Source organism: Emys orbicularis, chromosome 9, assembly GCF_028017835.1.
Source record: "Emys orbicularis isolate rEmyOrb1 chromosome 9, rEmyOrb1.hap1, whole genome shotgun sequence".
NCBI classification, from domain to species: domain Eukaryota; kingdom Metazoa; phylum Chordata; order Testudines; family Emydidae; genus Emys; species Emys orbicularis.
The window spans coordinates 100467133-100488762 of NC_088691.1; the positions used below are offsets into that span (position 1 = coordinate 100467133).

Below are 21630 nucleotides of genomic sequence, written 5' to 3' on the forward strand. Positions count from 1 at the left end.
GGAGGGGTGTCTGGGGGGTGGGTGGATGCTGGGCATGGGCTGTCCCCCTGGAAGGGACGTCTGTGGGTGGACGCAGGGTGTAGGCTGTGCCCCAGGAGGAGGGCTGTCTGGGGGGTGGGTGGATGCTGGGCATGGGCTGTACCCCTGGAAGGGGCGTCTGTGGGTGGACGCAGGGTGTAGGCTGTGCCCCAGGAGGAGGGGTGTCTGGGGGGTGGGTGGATGCCGGGTGCGGGCTGTGCCCCTGGAGGAGGGGATGTCTGTGGGGGAAGGGGGTGGATGCCGGGCATGTGCTGTACCCCTGGAAGGGACGTCTGTGGGTGGACGCAGGGTGTAGGCTGTGCCCCAGGAGGAGAGGTGTCTGGGTGGCAGGTGGGTGGCGGGTTGCCCTTAAGGAGGAGGTGTCTATGCCATGGGTGGACGCTGAGTTTGGGCCGCCCCCACTAGCCAGCAACAGACTCCAGCCCTCCCAGCTATGCCAGGCGTTGGTGGTGCCCCTGCAGCTGGGGCCTTAGGGAGCCAAGCACCCGCCTAGCGACTCCAGCGGGGGCGTTGCCCCGGTCCGACCCCCTGGCTCCAGGCGCCCGTCCCCGGCACGTTCCCTTCCCGGGCGCCCCCTGGCGGCCGCGCCCCGCCGATCGCTCGCGCCCTCCGGCACCCCCTGGCGGCCGCGGCCGGGATTTCTGACCCCGGCGCCCCCTGGCGGCCGCCATCCCGCCCCTTCTCCGTGCTGCCGGCCGGGTCCGGCGCTCCCGTGGGCCGGTGCCGAGCGGGGCCTGCGCGGCTCTTCTCCCCCCGGTGGCCTCGGCCGCGGGGCCTCCCTCCTCCCCGCCCGCCCATGGATTTCACATAGCGGCCGCCGCCGCCTCCGCCTCCTCCGCTCAATGGCGGCTCCGGCTCCGCGGCCGCCCGGCCTGTGCTGCTGCCGCAAGGGGCCCCCGCCCGGGCCCGAGGCGCCGCCGGCCCCGCCGCCGCCCCCGCCCGAGCCCCCGCCGGACGTGGCCTCGGCCTCGAGCTCGCAGCTCTTCCGCCTCCGCCACCTGCACCTGGGGCTGGAGCTGCGGCCCGCGGCCCGCGCGCTGGCCGGCTGCCTGGTGCTGGAGCTCTGCGCCCTGCGGGCCCGGCCCCGCGCCCTGGTGCTGGACACGCACCCGGCCCTGCGCGTCCTCTCGGCCGGCTACCGCCGCGCCCCGGCCGGGGAGGGGCCCTGCGCCTTCGCCTTCCCCGCGGGCCCCGGGCCCCCCGGCCCCCTGCCGGCCGAGCCGCTCCTGCCCTGCGGCTCCGCCTGTGCCCTCACCCCCCTCCTGCCCGACCCCTCCACCGTCTCCTCGTCCCCCCTGTCCGCCCCTTCCACCGCCTCCACCCCGCTCTCAGCGCCTGCCAGCCCGGTGCTGACCCCTGACCCCGGGGCCCAGGCCCAGCTCGCTGCCCTCCCTTCCAGCCCCCTGGCGTGTCCCTCCCCTGACTTCCCCCCTGCGCCCGACCTGCCGCCCCCTCCCTTCCCCACCTTCCCCGACCCTTCCGCAGCCTCCTGCCCTCTCGTCTTCAGGGTAGACCCCTTCACTGACTATGGCTCCTCCCTCACCATCTCCCTGCCCGCTGCCCTGCAGCCTCACCAGCCCTTCCAGATCATCGTCCGCTACACCACCACCGACGGCCCGGCCGTAAGTAGCCTTTCAGAGCCCCTGTCTCCTTTGCTCGAATGTTTGTTCCTTCTTGGAGGGGGTGTCTGGGTACCCTGACGGGCAGCAAAAATACCAGCGGCCAGGTGGGAGTCTGGCAGGAGGTATAGTCTGTGCCCTCGGCTATCTTCCCAGACCTAGGCCTGGATTTCTCTCTCCTTTTGCCAGGGTACAGCAGAAGGTGTGGGTTGAAATACAGTCTTCACTGGCAGGTTGTGCTTTGGGGTTTCGTGGGCTTTCTCCTGGGGTTTTGTCTGGGCCCAGCCTAAATGACCTTGCCTGTCATTTTGAAGCATTTGCTTCTGTGGATGGTAGCGGTAGGTGGTTTGATTACATGGGAGTGACAGTGGAGCTGGTTTCCCATATTGGCAATTCACTATCTTGGGCAATTCACTGTCTTGTTATCCATGTATCGTAAGCGTGGGTAGCTCTTCAGACACCTATGAAGACACAGTGCCCATCTGAGGCACTTGCAGTCTAGGTTAGATTAGCCACAGCTTGACCCAGGGGGAGATGACAGCAGACAAGTGGAGGTGTAGGAATGAGGGGGCGTCTACCCTATGTAATATCATGAGGTTAATTATTTTCATATTATTGTTTTTTCATTTTTGACCTATAATTCCCTGTCTTTGAAGTTGGTGCGTGCGTGTGGGCTGGCGTTAGAGGAAAATCAGAATTTTACTGCTACGTTATCCTGCCATTTTTCTGATTACCAGATGGTCTGTGTGTAAACAGCAGCTTTCCCCTTCCTACTCAGCGTGCTCCTTCTGAGTCAGTGTGTGTGACATCTCTCTTCACTCAACAAGGGCGTACCTCAGGATGTGACACTGAATAAACACGAGCCCTCTTCTGAAGCACCAACCTGTGATGGGTGCAACAAAGGCTTTTTACAAGACATGCGCTGACTGAGCCACTTGCTCTTTCTATGGCTCTCAAAAGTTGATGCCTCTGTTCATTGCCACTATGGGCATAAGCAGCTCAGAGTTACGCCCTTAAAATTAACATAGTTGTTGGCAAGCGGTGTACACTCAGACAGGTCTACACTAGAAGTGCTTTGCCAGTATAGCCATATTGGTATCTATACTGCCAAAGCACTCCTTGCATGTTGTGGGTATGCATTATTTTAAGCTCCAGCTGCAGTTTTGCCAGTATAACTGCATCTACACTAAGGGCTTTTGCTGGCACATGTATTTGGTCATAAAGCACACCTCATAGTACCCCTGTCTATGCCAGCAAAAGTTTGTAATGTGTACCTGGCCTTGGTTCCTTTCCTTTTCTGCCTCATTCAGAATGCTTCTGAGCAGGTCGGGTATCTGCAAGTAAGCCAGAATACAGTGGACTTTTGCCAAATGTTTGCAAAAATTAGGCTTTAGATAGCCAGTTACATTTTGGTAACAACAGCAGGGAGCTGGAATTGTGATGCTTGCATTTAATACACAATTCAGGCATGAATAGCCATGTACCAGTATTTTGGGAAGACATTCTATTGGATGTGTCTGGCTTTGGCAGTGTTTAATTGGATTATAACACAGTATGCTCAACAGGCCCACCTAGTGGTGGCCCCTGACTGGCTAATCTGCATGGGACAAGCAACTTTTTTCTGCAGTAAAGAGAGATCTTTACAAAGCTTGCTGCTCATTTGGATTCCTATAATTCTCTGTAACCACTTGGACCCTGAACTTTCAGTCGCTACCCAGCTGATCTTGAAATTCCAAGGGATTATGGAAATAAACATATCTAAGCAATCACTGGACTTTATTAAATTAAGTTAAATTCAGCTCTCTGTAACTGAACAGTACAATATCCGTTCTCTTTGTATTTGGCTGTAATACGAAGGTGCTTTGCTCACTTGGGCTGCATACGTCCCTTTGCAAAATGTAATAAGGTCTCATGAGGGTTTTGTGAGACTCGCAAAACTTTGATACTCTAATGTGATGGACATGCTCTTTTTATCTGATGTGATTTACCCTTACTTATTGCAGCTTGTTTGTTTAGTATAATGCGCTGCATCTAGCTTTAGGGTCACAAAAGTAATGGGACTAGCACATGTAATTGTTTTAATTGCTGAAAATTATTCAGACAGAAAATCTAAGGGGGAAAAAAACTGAAAAAATCAGTTTATGGCAAAATAATCTAGTAGACAACAAGTAGTAGGTCACACATCCTTGTGAAAAGAACAGATTTCCAGGTAGAAGTGATTTACCAGATTTCTCTCTCTCTCTCTCTCTCTCAGGTATTTATCGGGTCCCGATTCATTACTATAGTACTTGAGCACCTCACAACCTGCACTGAGGTAGAGCAGGGCTGTTATCCCCATTGGACAGAGAGACTAAGTGACTTGCTCAAATTCACGCAGGAAGCCTATGTCAGAGCTGGGTATTGAACCTGGGTCTCAGATTAGCACCCTGACCACTGGACCTTCCTTTCTGTATTCCTCTTTCTATAGTGCTTCACACGAAGTCTCTATAATCTTGACTTTAGAACCTTTAGCTGGGGTGCTATAGAACTTTTCTCATTAAGTCCCCAGCTGCCGGGTCAGGAACGATGATCATCCTGGAAATGTCCCATGAAGAGCCATCTCTCTGCCTGATTTAGAGCATTCCAGAAAATAAACAGCAATGTTGCCACTTGAGAAAGTGGTTAAAATTCAGAATATGCAGAATTTTTTTTCTAGTTGCTGTGATCTCTGTCTCCGTCAAGCCCAGACTGTCTGGTAGGCGTGACCACCATGTCATGAAACTGGTGGGCCCTATTAGATTTGCCATGTTGATATGATCAGATCAGTTTCATCATCCTGCCTCTGATGTTGCTTGATGCCTGATGGTATGGAAGAAAAACCTCCAGAATGCACTTGGCCAATTGCGCATTTGCTGCATGTAGTACCAAGGGGTGGAAATGGGGATTCTCTCATGAGAATGGCCGGCAATAGGGCATAAAATTACCTAATCACACAGCATTTCTAAAGCACTGTGAACACTGGTATCTAGGTCTTATCATAGTTTATAACTCTGCAAAAACCCTCAGTGATCTAAAATTATCCCGCCACTTAAAAATTTGACTCAACCGTGGCAGTGATTTGCATATGCTATTTGCTACTTAAAGTGATGATTCCTTTTGGTCTAAATGTGCTGATATTTCAAGTGTAGTTCTGTCCTGAGAAGTGACAGTAAAAATTGGCCCCACAACTCCATATCAAATTTGCTCATCTTAGAAGTAAGAAAAGAGTATCTCTGGCTGTCACCTCATGAACTATATAACAATATATATTCTGTCTTGGTTGTTCTTATAGAGCTCCTCACTGTAGCTTCTAAGAACTGAAACGGTAAATTAGATCTACACCTCTACCTCAATGTAATGCGACCCGATATAACACAAATTCAGATATAACGTGGTAAAGCAGCGCTCCGGGGGGGGGCAGGGCTGCGCACTCCGGCGGATCAAAGCAAGTTCGGTATAACGCGGTTTCACCTATAACGCGGTAAGATTTTTTGGCTCCTGAGGACAGCGTTGTATCGAGGTAGAGGTGTACATGCTTGTTCTGGAAGCTGATTCCACAGTCTAGTCATCTTGACAGAATGTTTTATCTTTGTGCTGGCTTTTGCCAGCTGCATTATGCCACAGGCAGAATTGTCTTGGGTCATGGATGGAGAAGTGGTCTCAGACATAGCTACGTCCTGAGCCAAGACTGTTGGCATTAGAAGTGCACTGAGAATCAGTGGAGAATGCAGAGCACTTGGGTGATGTTTTCTTATTGTCTCATCCTGCTTATGTGATCTGCCTTGTTCTGCAGGAGCCTCTGCTTTTACCCTTGGATACAATGTATTGCAGTAATCTAGTCTGGAGATGACAAATGCATGGATGCTGTGTCCAGACCCTCATCCGGATTCTCCAGTCCCATCATCATTGGTTTGGTCTTTCCGGGATTGAGTGTGAGGCAGATGTTCTTTCTCCTGGGGCTTTTCTCTTGCGGCCTTTTTGCTATCTTTCTGATTGCATTGACTGATTCTGTTGAAATACAGTTACAAAGCCTGGTGTCCTAAGGATATTGTTGGCAGCAGAGAGTGGTGTCACCTTTGCTTCACAATCTCAAAGCCCCATTGTGTTTTCTGACCTGCACATTGGCATAAATACTCTGCAAGCCAAATTATGCCTTCAGTGAACATCTGCTCCTCAGCCCCATCATGTCTGAGCCTATGCTGTCACTTACACTTTTTCGGTCTTATTGGCTCTAGGGCAATTGAGTGGTGAGAATGTGGTGCCATTGTTTATGATTGTTTTTAGTGTAGCACTACACTGTAAGTACAGGTGACGCGGTGTTCAGAGTGATTTGTTTTCATTCTTTATAATTGTCAATACATTAGTAAATTCCTCACAAACTCTCTTCTCTTTGCGGGCTAAATAACTTTAGATTTTGAGACTTTTCTCTCATAGAAGTCCTACCTAGACTTAGAACCATCTTCATTGCCCTTCCCTGGATCTTTTCAGTCTTTGCGAGATCTTTTTTAAGATGAGTTTTTTGGGGGCAGGGACTGTTTCCTGTGAGGCCCCTAGTACATTTGTGGGTGGTGTTATTAAATAATAAATTAATGTTTCAATCCAGCATAGAGGTATCAGCAGTAAGGTAGCATGAGAGGCTAGAAATATCTGATTGAAACATGGAATTGTGTTGCATTTATTTATTTGGCTTTAGCTATCCGTGTATGTTGTTCAGCTGTCCATTATTCCTCATGCAGATCTGGCAGGAGCCAATATCTTTTTATGGTGGATGGCTCTTAAGGGACAGCTGGGAGATTAAATCTGTCTTTCACAGAGTATTCCAGTTCCTTTCTGGGGCTGTGTTCTGTTAGGGAACTACGATCTGTATACCACCTTCACACTCCAGGAGCAAGCGTGTGTTAAGCACAGCACTACCCTAGTGGCGTGTGGACTTCATACAGTAGTGAAATATGTTGAAGTGAGGGTAATTCAGCCCCAACCTTTCAGGACTAGAGATGTTCTGCAAAAAAAAAAAAATATTTTTGCCGTTCCAGGGAAAGTAAATTCTACATGCACTTCAAATCTCCAGATGTGACATGTCCCTGACTTGGCATTTAATATGTTGTCATCCACTATTGTTTTCTTTCCATAACAATGAGACAAGCCAGGGTTTGCATTTCAGGTTATAAAAATGGTTAGTATTTCCTCCTCCCTGTGATACAGCACAAAAGTCAACCTGTGTTCAGACAGCAGCTGACCTCTGTACCATTTCAGTTGGAGATGTCATAGTTCTTCCTACATCACTGAGTGACACTTCACTCCCTGCTCCCCAAGTGTGTCTCTCTTTTACCCAAGTCCTCTGTATTTCAGATGGGCAGTTTAATTGCTTCCTATAGAACTGAGATTCTTGTTTCAGATGGAGCAGCCCATTCCTCACCACGGGTGTGAATGCCAACCCTGCAGAGAAACTGGGGCACTGGTGGTGTTTCCAATGGCTTGACCAATAATAAACACCGTATCAGCTGTTGGTTTCAGAACTGCAGGAAGCACAGCTATCTGCCTTGTGGGCACACAGCGAATACATACAAATGCTTATCTGGTTCAGTAAAATATGAAGTTTTGCGCTGGTGGCTTGAGATGCATTGTCAGTGCCCCACTTCTCATGTGGGAGAGGGAGAGTCAGACTGTGGGAAACCACCTTTCTTTCAGTGGAGGGAATTGGGCAAAGCAGCCATCCCCCTGTTTCTCTAAGGTAGGGGACGCTGGGTATTTCACACACCTGGAAATGTCTGACAGGGAAAGCCACGACTGGATGGTAAGGAAAGCAGCATGTGTGATGTGGCTATGGGGAAGAGTGAGGTTTTTTCCAATCTCAGGGGCAGGCAGCAACACAAGCAGGGGCATGGCTCTTTGTGGGGTCATTTGAGCCACCCCTCAGTAGCACCACGCAGCACAGGGGGATGTGATGGTGGGGTAGACGGGATATTTTTCTGAACAGGATTGGAGCGATCTGTTGCAGTAGGATATGTGTTGATTGTAAGATGATAATTGGTTTATGTAACCGCATGAGATGTTGCAAGTTTATACCTTTTATTGTTAACTGTGTTGCAGCTAATATATATGTCGTACTGAGTAATGTTGTAGTGTGTTCATGTTACAGAATGTTGGAGATGGATCCTTGAAAAGGAAATAGGATTTTATAATGTATTAATTTGTTGGCTTTACTTAATTTGTTGGCAAATCTAAAGTTGAGAGTGTGCTAGAAGTTGGTTTGGAGTATTTAATGAATGCTGAAGGGTTATGTGGCAGTGAAGAATGGACTAGATCCTTTCACCATTCTTTTATTTTTTAAAGAAAATGCAATATGAATTTTTGGGCTTTAAGTGGACTCAATTGAAACACGCATCCAGCTGTAGTTCTTCTTTTAAGTTTTTTTTTATTTTATTTTATTTGGGACTTTCCTTGGTGGTGGTTGTTTTTTTGTTTTTTAACCTCGCTGTTAGTATAAATCATGTTGGTGCGTAAGGCCTATAGGAGGGGAGCTCTGCTTCAACAGAGCTTATGAGGTGCACCAAAGTGGGGCATCTTTCTTGCAGACCTTAGAAGTCCATCAGAGGCATGTGTGTTTCCCCTGGTTCAGGGATATGGATAATGGAGAAGGGGAGGATTTCATCTGTGTTGTAAGTTCTTTCTTTTAGAACATTTAGAAAACACTAAGAATTTAAACAAATTAAAAATATATATTTAAAAGGTCCTGCTTGCTCACCCTAATTCCCTGTACTCCCCTCTGTACCTTCCCCAATCAGTGCCTCCCAGGCTATGTCCCTACGTCCGGTTCTATCCAGCACCTGTAGCAGCACTGCCTGGACTCAGTAACCGGTCTGTTTACACCAGTGTTTCCCAAACTTGGGACGCCGCTTGTTTAGGGAAAGCCCCTGGTGGGCCGGGCCGGTTTGTTTACCTGCCGCGTCCGTAGGTTCGGCCGATCGCGGCTCCCAGTGGCCGCGGTTCGCTGCTCTAGGCCAACGGGGGCTGCTGGAAGCGGTGGCCAGCACATCCCTCAGCCTGCGCCGCTTCCCGCAGCCCCCGTTGGCCTGGAGCAGCGAACCGCGGCCAGTGGGATCTGCGATCGTCCGAACCAGCAGACGCGGCAGGTAAACAAACTGGCCCGTCCCGTCAGGGGCTTTTCCTAAACAAGCGACGTCCCAAGTTTGGGAAACACTGGTTTACAGTATAAGTGGCCCAAAGAGACGCTACTCTCCCTTTATATTCTGGTTGGAACTAATTGAGTTCGCCCATGTGACTCAGTAGTAATAATTCTGAGGCTAATGTGAGGCAACAGAAGAGCTCTCTTTTTCCATACAGTTCTTAGCCTGCCTGCATGCGTGAGACAGAAGAAACAGGTGCTGATTGCTTTGCTGGATACTAAAGATCCCATTGCCCTTTTTTTTTTTTTTTTTTTTTTTTTTTTTTAAAGCATTGCTTTGGTGTCATTGGCCAAAATTTTCTACTCTCTGAATATGGTGTGTATGCTGTGTACCCCTCTGTTTGGCTGCTGCCATTTCCCCCCAGAGATGGCTGCATTTCAATGGTGGTGCAGTTAGCAGGGCTGTTTTGGGGACCAGTGATCATAGAATCATACAAATGTAGGGTTGGAAGGGACCTTGAAAGGACGTCTAGTCCATCCCCCTGTGCAGGACCAAGTATACCTAGACCATCACTGACAAGTGTTTGTTTAAGCTGCTCTTAAAAACCTGTATGAACAGGGATTCCACAACCTCCCTTGGTAACCTATTCCAGTGCTATCCTTATAGTTAGAAAGCTTTTTCTAATATCTAGCCTAAATTTCTCTTGCTGCAAATTAAGCCCATTACTACTTGTCCTATATACAGTGGATGTGAAGAAGAATTGACCACCTTTCTCTTTGTGACAGCCCGTAACAGATTTGAAAACTATTAACCGGTCCCTCTCTGTTGTCTTTTCTCAAGACTAAAGATGCCCAGATTTTTTAACCTTTCCTCTTAGGTTTTCTAAATCTTTTACAATTTTGGTTGCTCTCCTCTGGTCTCTCTCCCATTTGTCCACATTTTTCTTTAAGTGCGGTGCCCAAAACTGGACACAGCATTCCAACTGAGGCCTCACCAGTGCCAGGTAGAGTGGAACAGTTGCTTCCCATGTCATACATGTGATATTCCTGTTAATACACCCCAGAATATTAGGTTTCTTTGCAACTGCATCACATTGTTGACTTGTATTCAATTTGTGATCCCCTGTGAAGTTTTGTCTACACTAAAGGGAAAAGTCGATCTAAGCTATGCAATTTGAGTTAAATGAATAGTGTAACTCAAATCGACGTAGCTTAGATCTACTTGCTGTGGGGTCCACACTATGTGACATCGCCGGGAGATGCTCTCCCGTCGACTCTCCTTACTCTTCTCGATCAGGTGGAGTACAGGAGTCGACAGGAGAGTGACCGGCGGTCGATTTAGCGGGTCTTCACTAGACCTGCTAAATCGTCCGCTGATGCATTAATCACTGCAGTGTCGATCCTGCAGCAAGTGTAGACAAGCCCTAACCCTCAGATCCTTTTCTGCAGTACTACTGCCTAGCCAGTTATTCTCTGTTTGTAGTTGTGCATTTGATTTTTTCCTACCTAAATGTAGTACTGCACTTGTATTTGTTGAATTTCATCATGTTGATTTCAGATTTTCAATTCTCCAATTTATCAAGGTCATTTTGAATTCTAATCCTGTCCTCCAAAGCACTTGCGATCCTTCCCAACTTGGTGTCATCCACAAATTTTATAAGCATACCCTCCACACCATTATCCTAATCATTGATGAAAATATTGAATAGTACCAGACTTAGGACAGACCCCACACTAGATATGTCCCCCAGTTTGACAGCAAGCCATTGATAACTAGTCTTTGAGTATGGTTTTTCAACCAGTTATGCACCCACTTTATATTAATACTAGGTTGGTTGGTTGGTTCTTGACACATCCATATTGGCTATTATCACCCTATAATGATATTTACACTGTTTGAACCTGCTTTTGGAAGCTTGCACTACTGACCCCATATGTTCTTACTTTTGTAACATCTGCACTACATTTTACTCAAGGAGATGTTTTTTTGCAGGTTTGGCAGGTGATTACTCCCCAAGAAAATCCGTATTTCCAGTTATTGCAGGGCCTGAGCTGAGCGGGTTTATGGTTTGCTGTGCACTGCATTATGTAGCCAGATAGTGAAAGAAAATTACTCTGTTTGGATGGCCATGGCAAATGTATGGCGGCTGAAATTGTTGGAAGTGGAAATATGCATTACCCCAGGCGTATGAATGAAGAATCACTAACTCCCTCTGATTCTTTCAGCATACCTCTTAATTTCAGCTCCTCTGCCCTTTGGATCAATTTTGTTCCTTTTGCTCACCTCTGCTCCATCTGACATTCCAACAGATCTGGTGGCTGGACCCAGAGCTAACTTGTGGCAAAGCCAAGCCGTTTGTCTTCACCCAGGGCCATTCAGTGTGTAATCGGTCCTTCTTTCCCTGCTTTGACACACCAGCAGTGAAATGCACCTATTCAGCTACAGTCAAGGTAGGTAACTGCAGTGGAAATCTTGGGTAGGAACAACCCAGTGCTCCAGTGACAGCTAATGAGAGAGAAGAAATGGTGATCTAGTAGCAAACATGAGACTTTAGGTCCTCCCTGAACAAAAGCAGCATAGCCACTTTGAAGCAACTCCCAGGCCTTGCATTCCAATAGCCAAGGTCCTCTGGGACCATTCGTTCTGCAGCGCATATTATGAAAGAGAGAATTAGATTAGGTGGTAGCTTCCAGCAGTGGTTATTGGGGGGTAACCCTCCCCATTGATGACTAGGCAGTGCACAGTTCTGAAAAAGCAGTACCAGGTAATGTGATCTCTTGGGTGGATGGAGCCACTTGGTATGTGAGCGCTCCTGTGTAGCGGGGTGGCTACCCCACTCCTGCCCTGAGGGGTTTAAAATAGCCCTGGAGGAGGGCTGCAACTCTAAAAACTGGGCTGATTGGGGAAGTAGCCACAGCTGGGCCACGCCCCAATCAGGCCACAGCTGGCCTGTATAAAAAGGCTGGGAGCCAGAGGCCAAAGAGTCTCTCTCTGAGTGCAGAGAGAGAAGGGCCTGGCTGCAGGGAACTAGAGCAGAGTACCTGGGTGGAGCAGGGCTGGGGAAAGGCTGAGGAGCTGGGGAGCTTCAGCCTGGAAAGCCCCAGGCTGCGGCCTAGTGTTAGGCCAGGAGGTACTAGGGGTTGCAGAGGGCAGCCTAGGGCTAGGCTAAGGCAGCAGGTCCAAACCTTCCTTGCCAGTGATGAGTGGCCTATACTGCAGTCTGCCCCAGGGAGTGGGGGCTAGTTGGTGACTGGCAGTGGCCTAGTGCTGAGGCAAGGTGGGGACAGTGGGTGGGGGTTCCCCTGGGAGGGGAGACCTAGCGTGTGTGTGGGTATTGCCAGGGGGCAGCACCCAGAGCAAGGGGCACCGGGGTCCTGGGAGGGACACGGGGGCTGAGAAGGAGAGAACGAGTTGGATCACCGGCCTGCAGAGGGCGCTCCAGAGGCTGGTGAGCTAATTCCCTGGATGACCAGCAGGAGGCGCCGCAGGGGTGAGTCTGGACCCTCTTACATCCTGGAACACCAATAGTCACATGTACATTCTGTAATGGGGTTAGTCATGGTCACTTCACAGACCGCTTATCCAGATTTAAAAAAAAAAAAAAAATCTGACCTTACTCTGCCTCTTTCTCTCTCTATAAAATGTTTTCCCATCCATTAAATTACATCCTTCCAGGAAAAGTAAGATCTGCGAGTCTGGCCCCTTGAGCCTGTTGAACCAGCTTAAGTAGATGTGTGTTGGTGTTTCAGGCCCCCGCGGGTATCCAAGTGTTGATGAGTGCCACCCAAAGTACCTACCTGGAGCAGGAGGACGTATACCAGTTTTATATGGAATATCCAGTTCCTGCCTATCTCGTGGCTCTGGTGGCAGGGGACCTTATCTCTGCAGACATTGGCCCCAGGTGAGATTGGCAGCCAGCTGCTTCTACTTTATTCCTTGTGTCCATATAAAGCTGTGCTGGGGGGTTGGACGGTAGTGTGGGTAAGGGTTAATGCAGCATATTGTGCTACCATCTGGGATTGAGAGCTGTGACCCTTCAGAGAGCAGGAGGTCTACTTGGGTATAAGAAACTCCACAGAATTGCACTGCAGGAGCTGTACTTGGTGTGAGCTCTTCAGACTGTCTTTTTGTCCTGGGTTTATACAGCGCCTACACAATGGGGTCCCGGTCCAAGACTGGGGCGCCTAGGCACTGTGATCTTATATTAACATATTATTGTTGTTATTTATTTGTATTAGGGCTGTCGATTAATCGCAGTTAACTCACGTGATTAACTCAAAAAAATTAATCCTGATTAAAAAAATTAATTGCAGTTTTAATCGCACTGTTAAGCGGTAGAATACCAATTGAAATGTATTAAATATTTTGGATGTTTTTCTACATTTTCAAATGTATTGATTTCAGTTACAACACAGAATACAAAGTGTACAGTGCTCACTTTATATTATTTTTGATTACAAATATTTGCACTCTAAAAATGATAAAAGAAATAGGATTTTTCAGTTCACCTCATACAAGTACTGTAGTGCAATCTCTTTATCGTGAAAGTGCAAGTTACAAATGTAGATTTTTTGTTGTTGTTGCATAACTGCACTCAAAAACAAAACAATGTAACATTTTAGAGCCTACAAGTCCACTCAGTCCTACTTCTTGTTCAGCCAATCCCGAAGATAAAGAAGTTTGTTCACATTTACGGGACATAATGCTACCCACTTCTTATTTACAATGTCACCTGAAAGTGAGAACAGACATTCGCATGGCAACTTTTGTAGCTGGCATTGCAAGGTATTTACGTGCCAGATATGCTAAACATTCTTATGCCCCTTCATGCTTTGGCCACCATTCCAGAGCACATGTTTCCATGCTGATGATGCTTGTTAAAAAAACAACGCGTTAATTAAATTTGTGACTAAACTCCTTGAGGGGGAGAATTGTATGTCTCCTGCTCTGTTTTACCCACATTCTGCATATATTTCATGTTATAGCAATCTCGGATGATGACCCAGCACATGTTGTCTGTTTTAAGAACACTTTCACTGCAGATTTGACAAAACGCAAAGAAGGTACCAATGTGAGATTTCTAAAGATAGCTACAGCACACGACCCACGGTTTAAGAATCTGAAGTGCCTTGCAAAATCTGAGAGGGATGAGGTGTGGAGCATGCTTTCAGAAGCCTTAAAAGAGCAACACTGTGATGTGGAAACTACAGATCCTGAACCACCAAAAAAGAAACTCAGCCTTCTGCTGGTGGCATCTGACTCAAATGATGAAAATGAACATGCATCGGTCCACATGCTTTGGATCGTTATCGAGCAGAACCCGTCATCAGCGTGGACAAATGTCCTCTGGAATGGTGGTTGATGCATAAAGGGACATATGAATCTTTAGGGCATTTGGCACGTAAATATCTTGTGACATGCCATGTGAACGCCTGTTGTCACTTTCAGGTGACATTGTAAACAAGAAGCGGGCATTATCTCCTGCAAATGTTTGTCTTTGCGATTGGTTGAACAAGAAGTAGGACTGAGTGGACTTGTAAGCTCTAAAGTTTTACATTGTTTTATTTTTGAATGCAGGTTTTTTTTAACATAATTCTACATTTGTAAATTCAACTTTCATGATGAAGAGATTGCACTACAGTACTTGCAATGGGGGAATTGAAAAATACTATTTTATTTTTTACAGTACAAATATTTGTAATCAAAAGTAAATATAAAGTGAGCACTATACACTTCATATTTTGTGTTATAATTGAAATCAATATATTTGAAAATGTAGAAAACATCCAAAAATATTTAAATAAATGGTATTCTATTATTGTTTAACAGCACGATTAATTTTTTTAATTGCTTGACAGCCCTAATTTATGTGTGTTTATTACTTGCCCTCAACCAAGCTTCCGTGTTCCTTCCGATGGGCACATCTACTTGAGTCTTAAATTGTAAGATCTTTGGGGCAGCAACCATCTTTCCCTGTGTGTCCATGCAGTGCTTGGCACAGAAGGGCCCTGATCCTGACCTGAGACCTCTCTATTCACTACTGGAATACAGATATAAAATAAAAGTGTGGTGGAAAGATGAGGTTTTATTCTTTCAGAGAGGGAATTAATTCTGTTTGAATTATTGGCTCCAATTTTCTGCTTTGTGACAGGAGCAGGGTGTGGGCAGAACCTTGTCTGCTGCCAACAGCCATCAGCAAGCTGTCTGGCATGGTGGAGCGTTGGCTGAGTGCTGCAGAGAGCCTCTATGGCCCTTACATATGGGGAAGGTGAGTTCAATAGAATTCTTCTGGATACTCATGACAGGAATATATAAAGGAATGTAGAAGATGGACATAGAGCTCCATCATAAGGGTCACTGTATCTGGCGGGCCTGATGAGCATCTCAGGAGTGTATGGCGTGGAGTTAATAACTGACTGCAGAGTCTCGGTTCAGCAGTGGACCTGCTTTTGACGGAAGTCAATGCGGAGGATCGAACACACAAGCTTGTTTTTCAGTTTAATTTTCCAAAAGAAAATTACAAGAAAATCTATGCTATAAACACAGCATACATATAAAATAAAGTATTTAATAACACACGTTATCTAGTCAGCACACTTATATACCGCTCAATACGTGCTCTATAAGTTCTGCACAATAAAATACTACAAAACATTAAAATAAAAAGTGAAGCTCAGCTAGCTAGAATTGACCTTCAGCAAAAGCTTAAAGGATGTGGCACAAGGGGAAAGTTCAGTGCCTTCCAGGAAGCTGCAGACAATCTGGGCTAACTAGGCTCTGCGTAGCCTTAACCAGTTCTAGATCATATGCTGATCTCTCAGTGTGGTTTTTTTTTTCTTTTGTGAGTAGCAATCAATAAGCCCACGAAAGCTTATGCTCTAATAAATTTGTTAGTCTCTAAGGTGCCACAAGTACTCCTGTTATTTTTGCGGATACAGACTAACACGGCTGCTACTCTGAAAGCAATCAATATTATTCTTTACACCATATTCCCCAGGAGACTTTGGAATTTTCAGCTGAGTTGAGAAATTTAATGTTTGCTAACTCCCACTTGACTTCATGTGTCATCCTGCAGTATTTAAACCGTTTGTGTATTTTGCTACATTATCTTCCTCTGGATTTGTGTAGCTTGTGTAATAATGTGAAGGCAGATGATAAAAGTTCCTTCTGGATTTGCCGACACTCTTTTTTGTTAAAATGGAAAATGTCTTTACTTCAACTTTCACAGCATTCCGCTTGGGAGGGGGAATGGTCCATGTTATGGTTAGATCATCAATCTCTGAAATTCAGCATGTCGCAAAAAGGAAGAATATGGGGGAAGCATAATTTATTCAAAACAAGAACAGCAATCTCCCTCTTATTTTTGCTTTGGAGAATCCATTTGTCTCTCACCATTTGGTATCTGTACTCCTGATCATCTGGGTGGGCAGTGTTGAGGACCGGAGCTTTCTGGACACTGGGTCTTGTGGAGTGGTGAAGTCCTTCAGACGTGCCATAGCACTTTGTGATGTAGCCTTCCTTCCTCTGGGGACTAAGCCCAAACTCTCTCCCCGTTTCCTTCATTCCAACCCTTTCCTTTTACTTTTATTTTACGTCCTGGGGACAAGGTGGGCTTGAGCCTCACCAAGCCAAGTGTAAGAGTCAATACTTCGCTTGGAGCCCAACCTTGCAAGGTGTGGAGAGCCTTCTGTGAGATGCTAAATGCGCTCATCTCCTATTGAAGTGGGAGTTGATGGCGCTTAGCACTTTGCAGGGGTGGGTCTGTAGAGAGGTTAGCCGGGGCTTGTCTCTCTCTGGGGCAGCGGGGACCCACACTGCCTCACTAAGTTCGGGAAGAGGTCTAGCAGGGAATTAGTCTGGCCTCAGGAGTCTACCTATGTGGCCTTTGTGAGGGCAGAAACAACACAGTTAGTCGTCAGCCCGTCAGGGTGGGGCAATGGTGAGTCAGGTGCTCAGGCCCTCAGGCAGGAGATGAGCAGTAACAGTATATAAACAGTGAGCCCAGGCCCTGGGTCCGAAGGCCTGAGAGAGGGGGAGACAGCGACCCGCGAGTTGGGTGGCAGGGGGGACGCAGGCCCTCCCACTCCACTGCGTCCCAGCCCAGGGCCCTAGCAGCAGCAGAAGACCCGCTGCTGTGTCAGTGGGGATCCTGGCCGCAACACACTGACGTGGGGCCGGGCTCTGGCAGTGCTGGGGCCGGGCTCTGGCAGTGCTGCAGCCAGACGAGGGTCGGCTGCCCCCAGGCTACTTCCAGACTCCCTCTCTTCAGGTACCTGGGTCAGGACGGTATCCTCAGGGGGGTCCAACACCATGGGTTCCTTGGGATAGCTGGCCTCGGGCAGGCTCGGCAAGTCCTCCGGGTAGCTGGCCTGGGGCAGGCCCGGCCACCCCTTGGGTCCGCTGCAGGTTGCTGGGGCTTCCCAACCGGGAGGTAGGCCAGAGGCATCTGGTCTCCCCGGCAGCTGCCCTCCCAGTGAGCTCTGGGGTTGGGCCTTTATACTTCCTGTGCCACGCCTGACCCTCTTGGGGGTGGGCTCAGAGCTCCCTGGCTCCACCCATTCTGGTGTCCGGAGGGGCTTGTCTCTCTCTGGGGTGGCGGGGACCCACACCGCCTCACTACAGGGCCCTACACCCCCTATAACTGATTGTTGGAGTTCAGTCTGACTTTGACTCGAAGCCTTGGTACTATCAGATGAGTCTGTTGTTTTTGAGGGAATTGCTTTTGTTCTTAGGGTAAGCTACGTACACAGGGCTTCTGCATTTCTTTGTTAAGGATAGGCAGGAGGAAAGCTTTCCTACCCACCAAAGCTGATTGCAGTGCTCTCTGATCATGGGCCAGTGCTGATCACCTGGTGGGGGAGATCGGGGGGTTGCTGCAGTCTGACCTGGAGTGCATTGACTAGAGGGCTCAAGTAATGGGTTAGGAGGTGAAATGGGGAAAACACATTAACCCTCAAGTAAGCTTTCCGTCAATAAAGCTTCTGTGTAATTTTGGATAAATTAAAGTAATTTGGCTCCTCTAGCTTCTCTTTCTCTGTCTCCCTCCGTTCCAGGTATGATATTGTTTTTCTTCCTCCATCCTTCCCCATCGTTGCTATGGAGAACCCATGCCTGACCTTCATAATCTCTTCCATTCTGGAGAGTGACGATTTCCTCATCATCGACGTCATTCATGAGATTGCCCACAGCTGGTTTGGCAATGCAGTCACCAACGCCACATGGGAGGAGATGTGGCTGAGCGAGGGGCTGGCCACATATGCACAGCGCCGGATCACCACCGAGACCTATGGTATAGATGTTGCGATTGTTTTTGTTTGACATGTGTGTCTGACGCTGTACTTCTCCCAGCTCATGGGGAGAGGGTTAAGGAATATTTGAGCTTTAAATAGAATAAGAGGAAGAAGGCACGCAAAGATTTGACTTTTAACCACTTCGCACTGAGAGTTGGGATTTCGAAGTCCTAATATAAAATATTAGTGTTGGGAGCTCCATAGTGTCATAAAACAACTAGAACCCTGCCATTAATGCTTCTGGTTCTTTTTCTTACTGTTTGTGAGCATACCCCACAGGGGATTTGATGAGCGTAGCACCGTGAATACTGAATCTCTTTGGATTGATTTGCTTTGGGCTGATGTCACACTGGATACCATAAGACTGGTGTTCCTACATTGTGCTTCAGCCAAAGATCTCAAAGAGATTTACATGCAGTAGAAGGAATTGCTGTATTGGATCAGGCCAGCGGTCCCTCTGTTCAGTAACCTGTGCCTGACCATGGCTAGTGCCAGGTGATTCAGAGAAAAGTGTGAGAAAACTTGTAGTTACTTACGGTATAACCTGCTCATGTGAAGTTTCTTCCTAATTGTCCTCAGTCAGTGGCTGGCTAATGCCTTGAAATGTAAGAGTTTATATCCCGTAAGTTACCCTATCAAATCTAACTCAGGTTGGTCTCACTGTCCATATATATCGATGTATATTTTTAATCCTGCTAAGCCCTTGGCCTCAGTGCTACCTTGTGATGGTAAATTTCACAGGTCAATTATGTGTTGTGGGTTTAAAAATAGTGTTTCATTTGATCATTTCTTAATTTGTCATCTTTCAATTAGGGATGTAAAATGTTAACTGGTTAACCGGTAAGCATTAGTCTTACCGGTTAATCCGCCTTAACTGTTAACCCCAGGGCCAACCAGCCCCAGTGCCCAATTTACCTTCTCTCTTCCGTTCATTATTCTGTGTACCAGTGTCATGTCCCCTCGTATGTTTCCTCTCTAAACTAAACAGTCCCTTTCTATTCAGTCTTTCCTAGCAGCCTTGCCATGCCTCTAATCACTTTTGCTGTCCCTTCCTGGATTCATGTATCCTGATTTTTTGAGGTAGGGCTACCAGAACAGAGCTCTAGGAGAAGGGATGCCATCAGTTTACAAAAAGGCATTCATTATAATATTTGTCAGTATCTTTTGGATTCCATTGTAACCTTTTGTTCCCTTGTTTGACTGCCATTGTGCATTGAACAGACCCCACATTAGTGCTCAGGTCTCTTTCCTGAGTGGTCACAGTTCCATTGGTGAAAGATCATATGTATGACTAGTTCGAATTATTCTTTTCCAATACCTGTTACTCTTCCCATCTCTATCTCTGTGGGGGTAGAGGAAGATCCTTGCTGGTTTCAGTCTCTTCTCCTCTCCTTCCTTTAGAACTAGCTGTTGCAAAAAGCAGTTGTTTAGGGTGTTGAAAAACTGCTCCCCTATATGTTGTCCTGATGTGACAATTGATCATTTTATATGTGATTCATATATAAAGTCACCTGTTAATGCTGTTTCATTAGACTTAGTTGCCTCTTTGAGCTCCCTCCTCCACAGTTTACCTAATATCCTTTTCCTGACCAGGAGGCCAGGAGTATAAACCTATTGGTAGTCTTGTGATTTAGTATTTGTATCCATATTCTAGTGCAGTGGTTTTCAAACTTTTTTTCTGGCAACCCAGTTGAAGAAAATTGTTGATGCCCACGACCCAATGGAGCTGGGGTTGAGGGGTTTGGGGTGTGGGAGACGCTCAGGGTTGGGGTGTGGGAGACGCAGAGGGTTGGGGTGCAGGGGTGAGGGCTGCGAGGTGGGGCTGGGAATGAGGGGCTCAGGGCGTGGGAGGGGGCTCAGGGCTGGGGCAAGGGGTTGGGGTGCGGGAGGGGGTCAGGGCTCTGGGCTGGGGGTGCAGGCTCTGGGCTGGGGCTGGGGATGAGGAGTTTGGAGTGCAGGAGGGGGGTCCGGGTTTGAGGGAGGGCTCAGGGCTGGGGCAGGGGATTGGGGCGTGGGTTTGGGGCACAGGCTTACCTCCAGCAGCTCCTGGTCAGCAGCGCAGCGGGGGTGCTAAGGCAGGCTTCCTGCCTGTCCTGGCACCGCGGACCGCGCTGCACCCCAGAAGCGGCCAGTAGCAGGTCTGGCTCCTAGGTGGAGGTGCACAAGTGGATCCGCGCGGCTGTCGCCCACAGGTACCCCCCACCCCCAGCTCCCAATGGGAGCGTGGAGCCGGTGCTAGGGACGGGGGCAGCGCACGGAGCCCTGTGGTCCCCCCCCCGCCCTCCAGGAGCCGGACCTGCTGCTGGCCGCTTCCGGGGCGCAGTGCAGTGTCGGAAAAGGTAGGAACTAGCCTGCCTTAGCCGGGCAGCACTGCCGACGGGACTTTTAACGGCCCGGTCGGCCGTGCCGACCAGAGCCGCCGTGACCCAGTGCCGGTACTGGGTTGTGACCCCCAGTTTGAAAACCACTGTTCTAGTGTATGGTCCTCTTCACTCAAAAACTGAACCTCATTAGATTATGTGGAATCTTTTAGGTATAGTACAATGTCACCTGACTTCTGATCTCTTCTTCATCCTTTCTATATGATTTATAGTCCGGTGTTACATTATTCTCTGACTTCGTCATTTCACCATGGTCTCCTGTCCAGATCTCTTCCACCACAGGCATTCTAGTTCACTTAACTTGATCTTCTAGCTTCTCCCATTGCTAGACTCTTACAGATCTTATTTTATTGCTGTACAGCTCTTTATTAAACTCCTTTGTCTGACACCCTGTTACTTTTCCAGACAGTACCTCTCATCTTAGCCCTCTTCCAGTTTAAATTATTCTTTCCAATACATGTTACCCTTCCCATCTCTCTCTCTCTGGGGTAGAGGAAGATCCTTGCTGGGTTCAGTCTTGTTCCTCTCGCCTTTAGAACTAGCAGTTGCAGTAATTTATGAACTGTCTTTTTACTAGATTGATACCTTTGTATTACTGACATCCCTAGGTCTTTGCCCAATCTGAGTGCTCCTCTGCACCAATTGGGTCTTTCCCTGCTCCTAGTTGAAAAAATGGCCCCAAATCTTGTAAATTTTCTGTGCTAGCAGTTGATTCCAGTTTGGTTAATGTGGAGCCCCCTCATCCTTCCTGTATTGGTTCTTCCTCCCCCCCAGAGTTCCCTAGGACCTGATACATTTAATTCCTGCCTCCCTTCTTTACATAGCCCTTTCCAGACACTGAAAGGCTCTGATGTTGCTCCTGTGTAGCTGACCCTGCAAGTGGAATTTGAAACCTTTCAGAGAAAGATCCTGTAGCGGGCCTGGACTTAAGTCATTTTCTTACTCAAAAGTTAGCTTTTAGGCCCTCTCTCCAACACCGCCCTATGTCTGTGAAGGTATAGGTGAGATCATGTCAGTCACCAAAAAACTGCAGCCAGCTGTAGGGTGAAAGCAGCAGTGCCTTAACAGCACAGGGCAATTCTGCACAGAAATTAGGGACAGGAAATGTAGAATAATTTTACCTAATTTCAGCTACAGGAGAGAGAGAAGGAGATAC

The 21630-nt window shown here is 47.8% G+C and overlaps 1 protein-coding gene across 1 annotated transcript in view; it reads left to right on the forward strand.

Annotated features, from left to right (window-relative positions):
• The first annotated feature begins 881 nt into the window (after positions 1 to 881).
• RNPEPL1 (arginyl aminopeptidase like 1) overlaps positions 882 to 21630 on the forward strand; it is a 29230-nt gene continuing 8481 nt past the window's right edge. Inside the window, exons 1-5 of the mRNA XM_065410296.1 lie at positions 882 to 1661; positions 11113 to 11253; positions 12553 to 12704; positions 14955 to 15071; positions 17857 to 18092. Of these exons, the coding sequence (XP_065266368.1) occupies positions 882 to 1661; positions 11113 to 11253; positions 12553 to 12704; positions 14955 to 15071; positions 17857 to 18092 (1426 nt within the window). The remainder of the gene's footprint in view (positions 1662 to 11112; positions 11254 to 12552; positions 12705 to 14954; positions 15072 to 17856; positions 18093 to 21630) is intronic.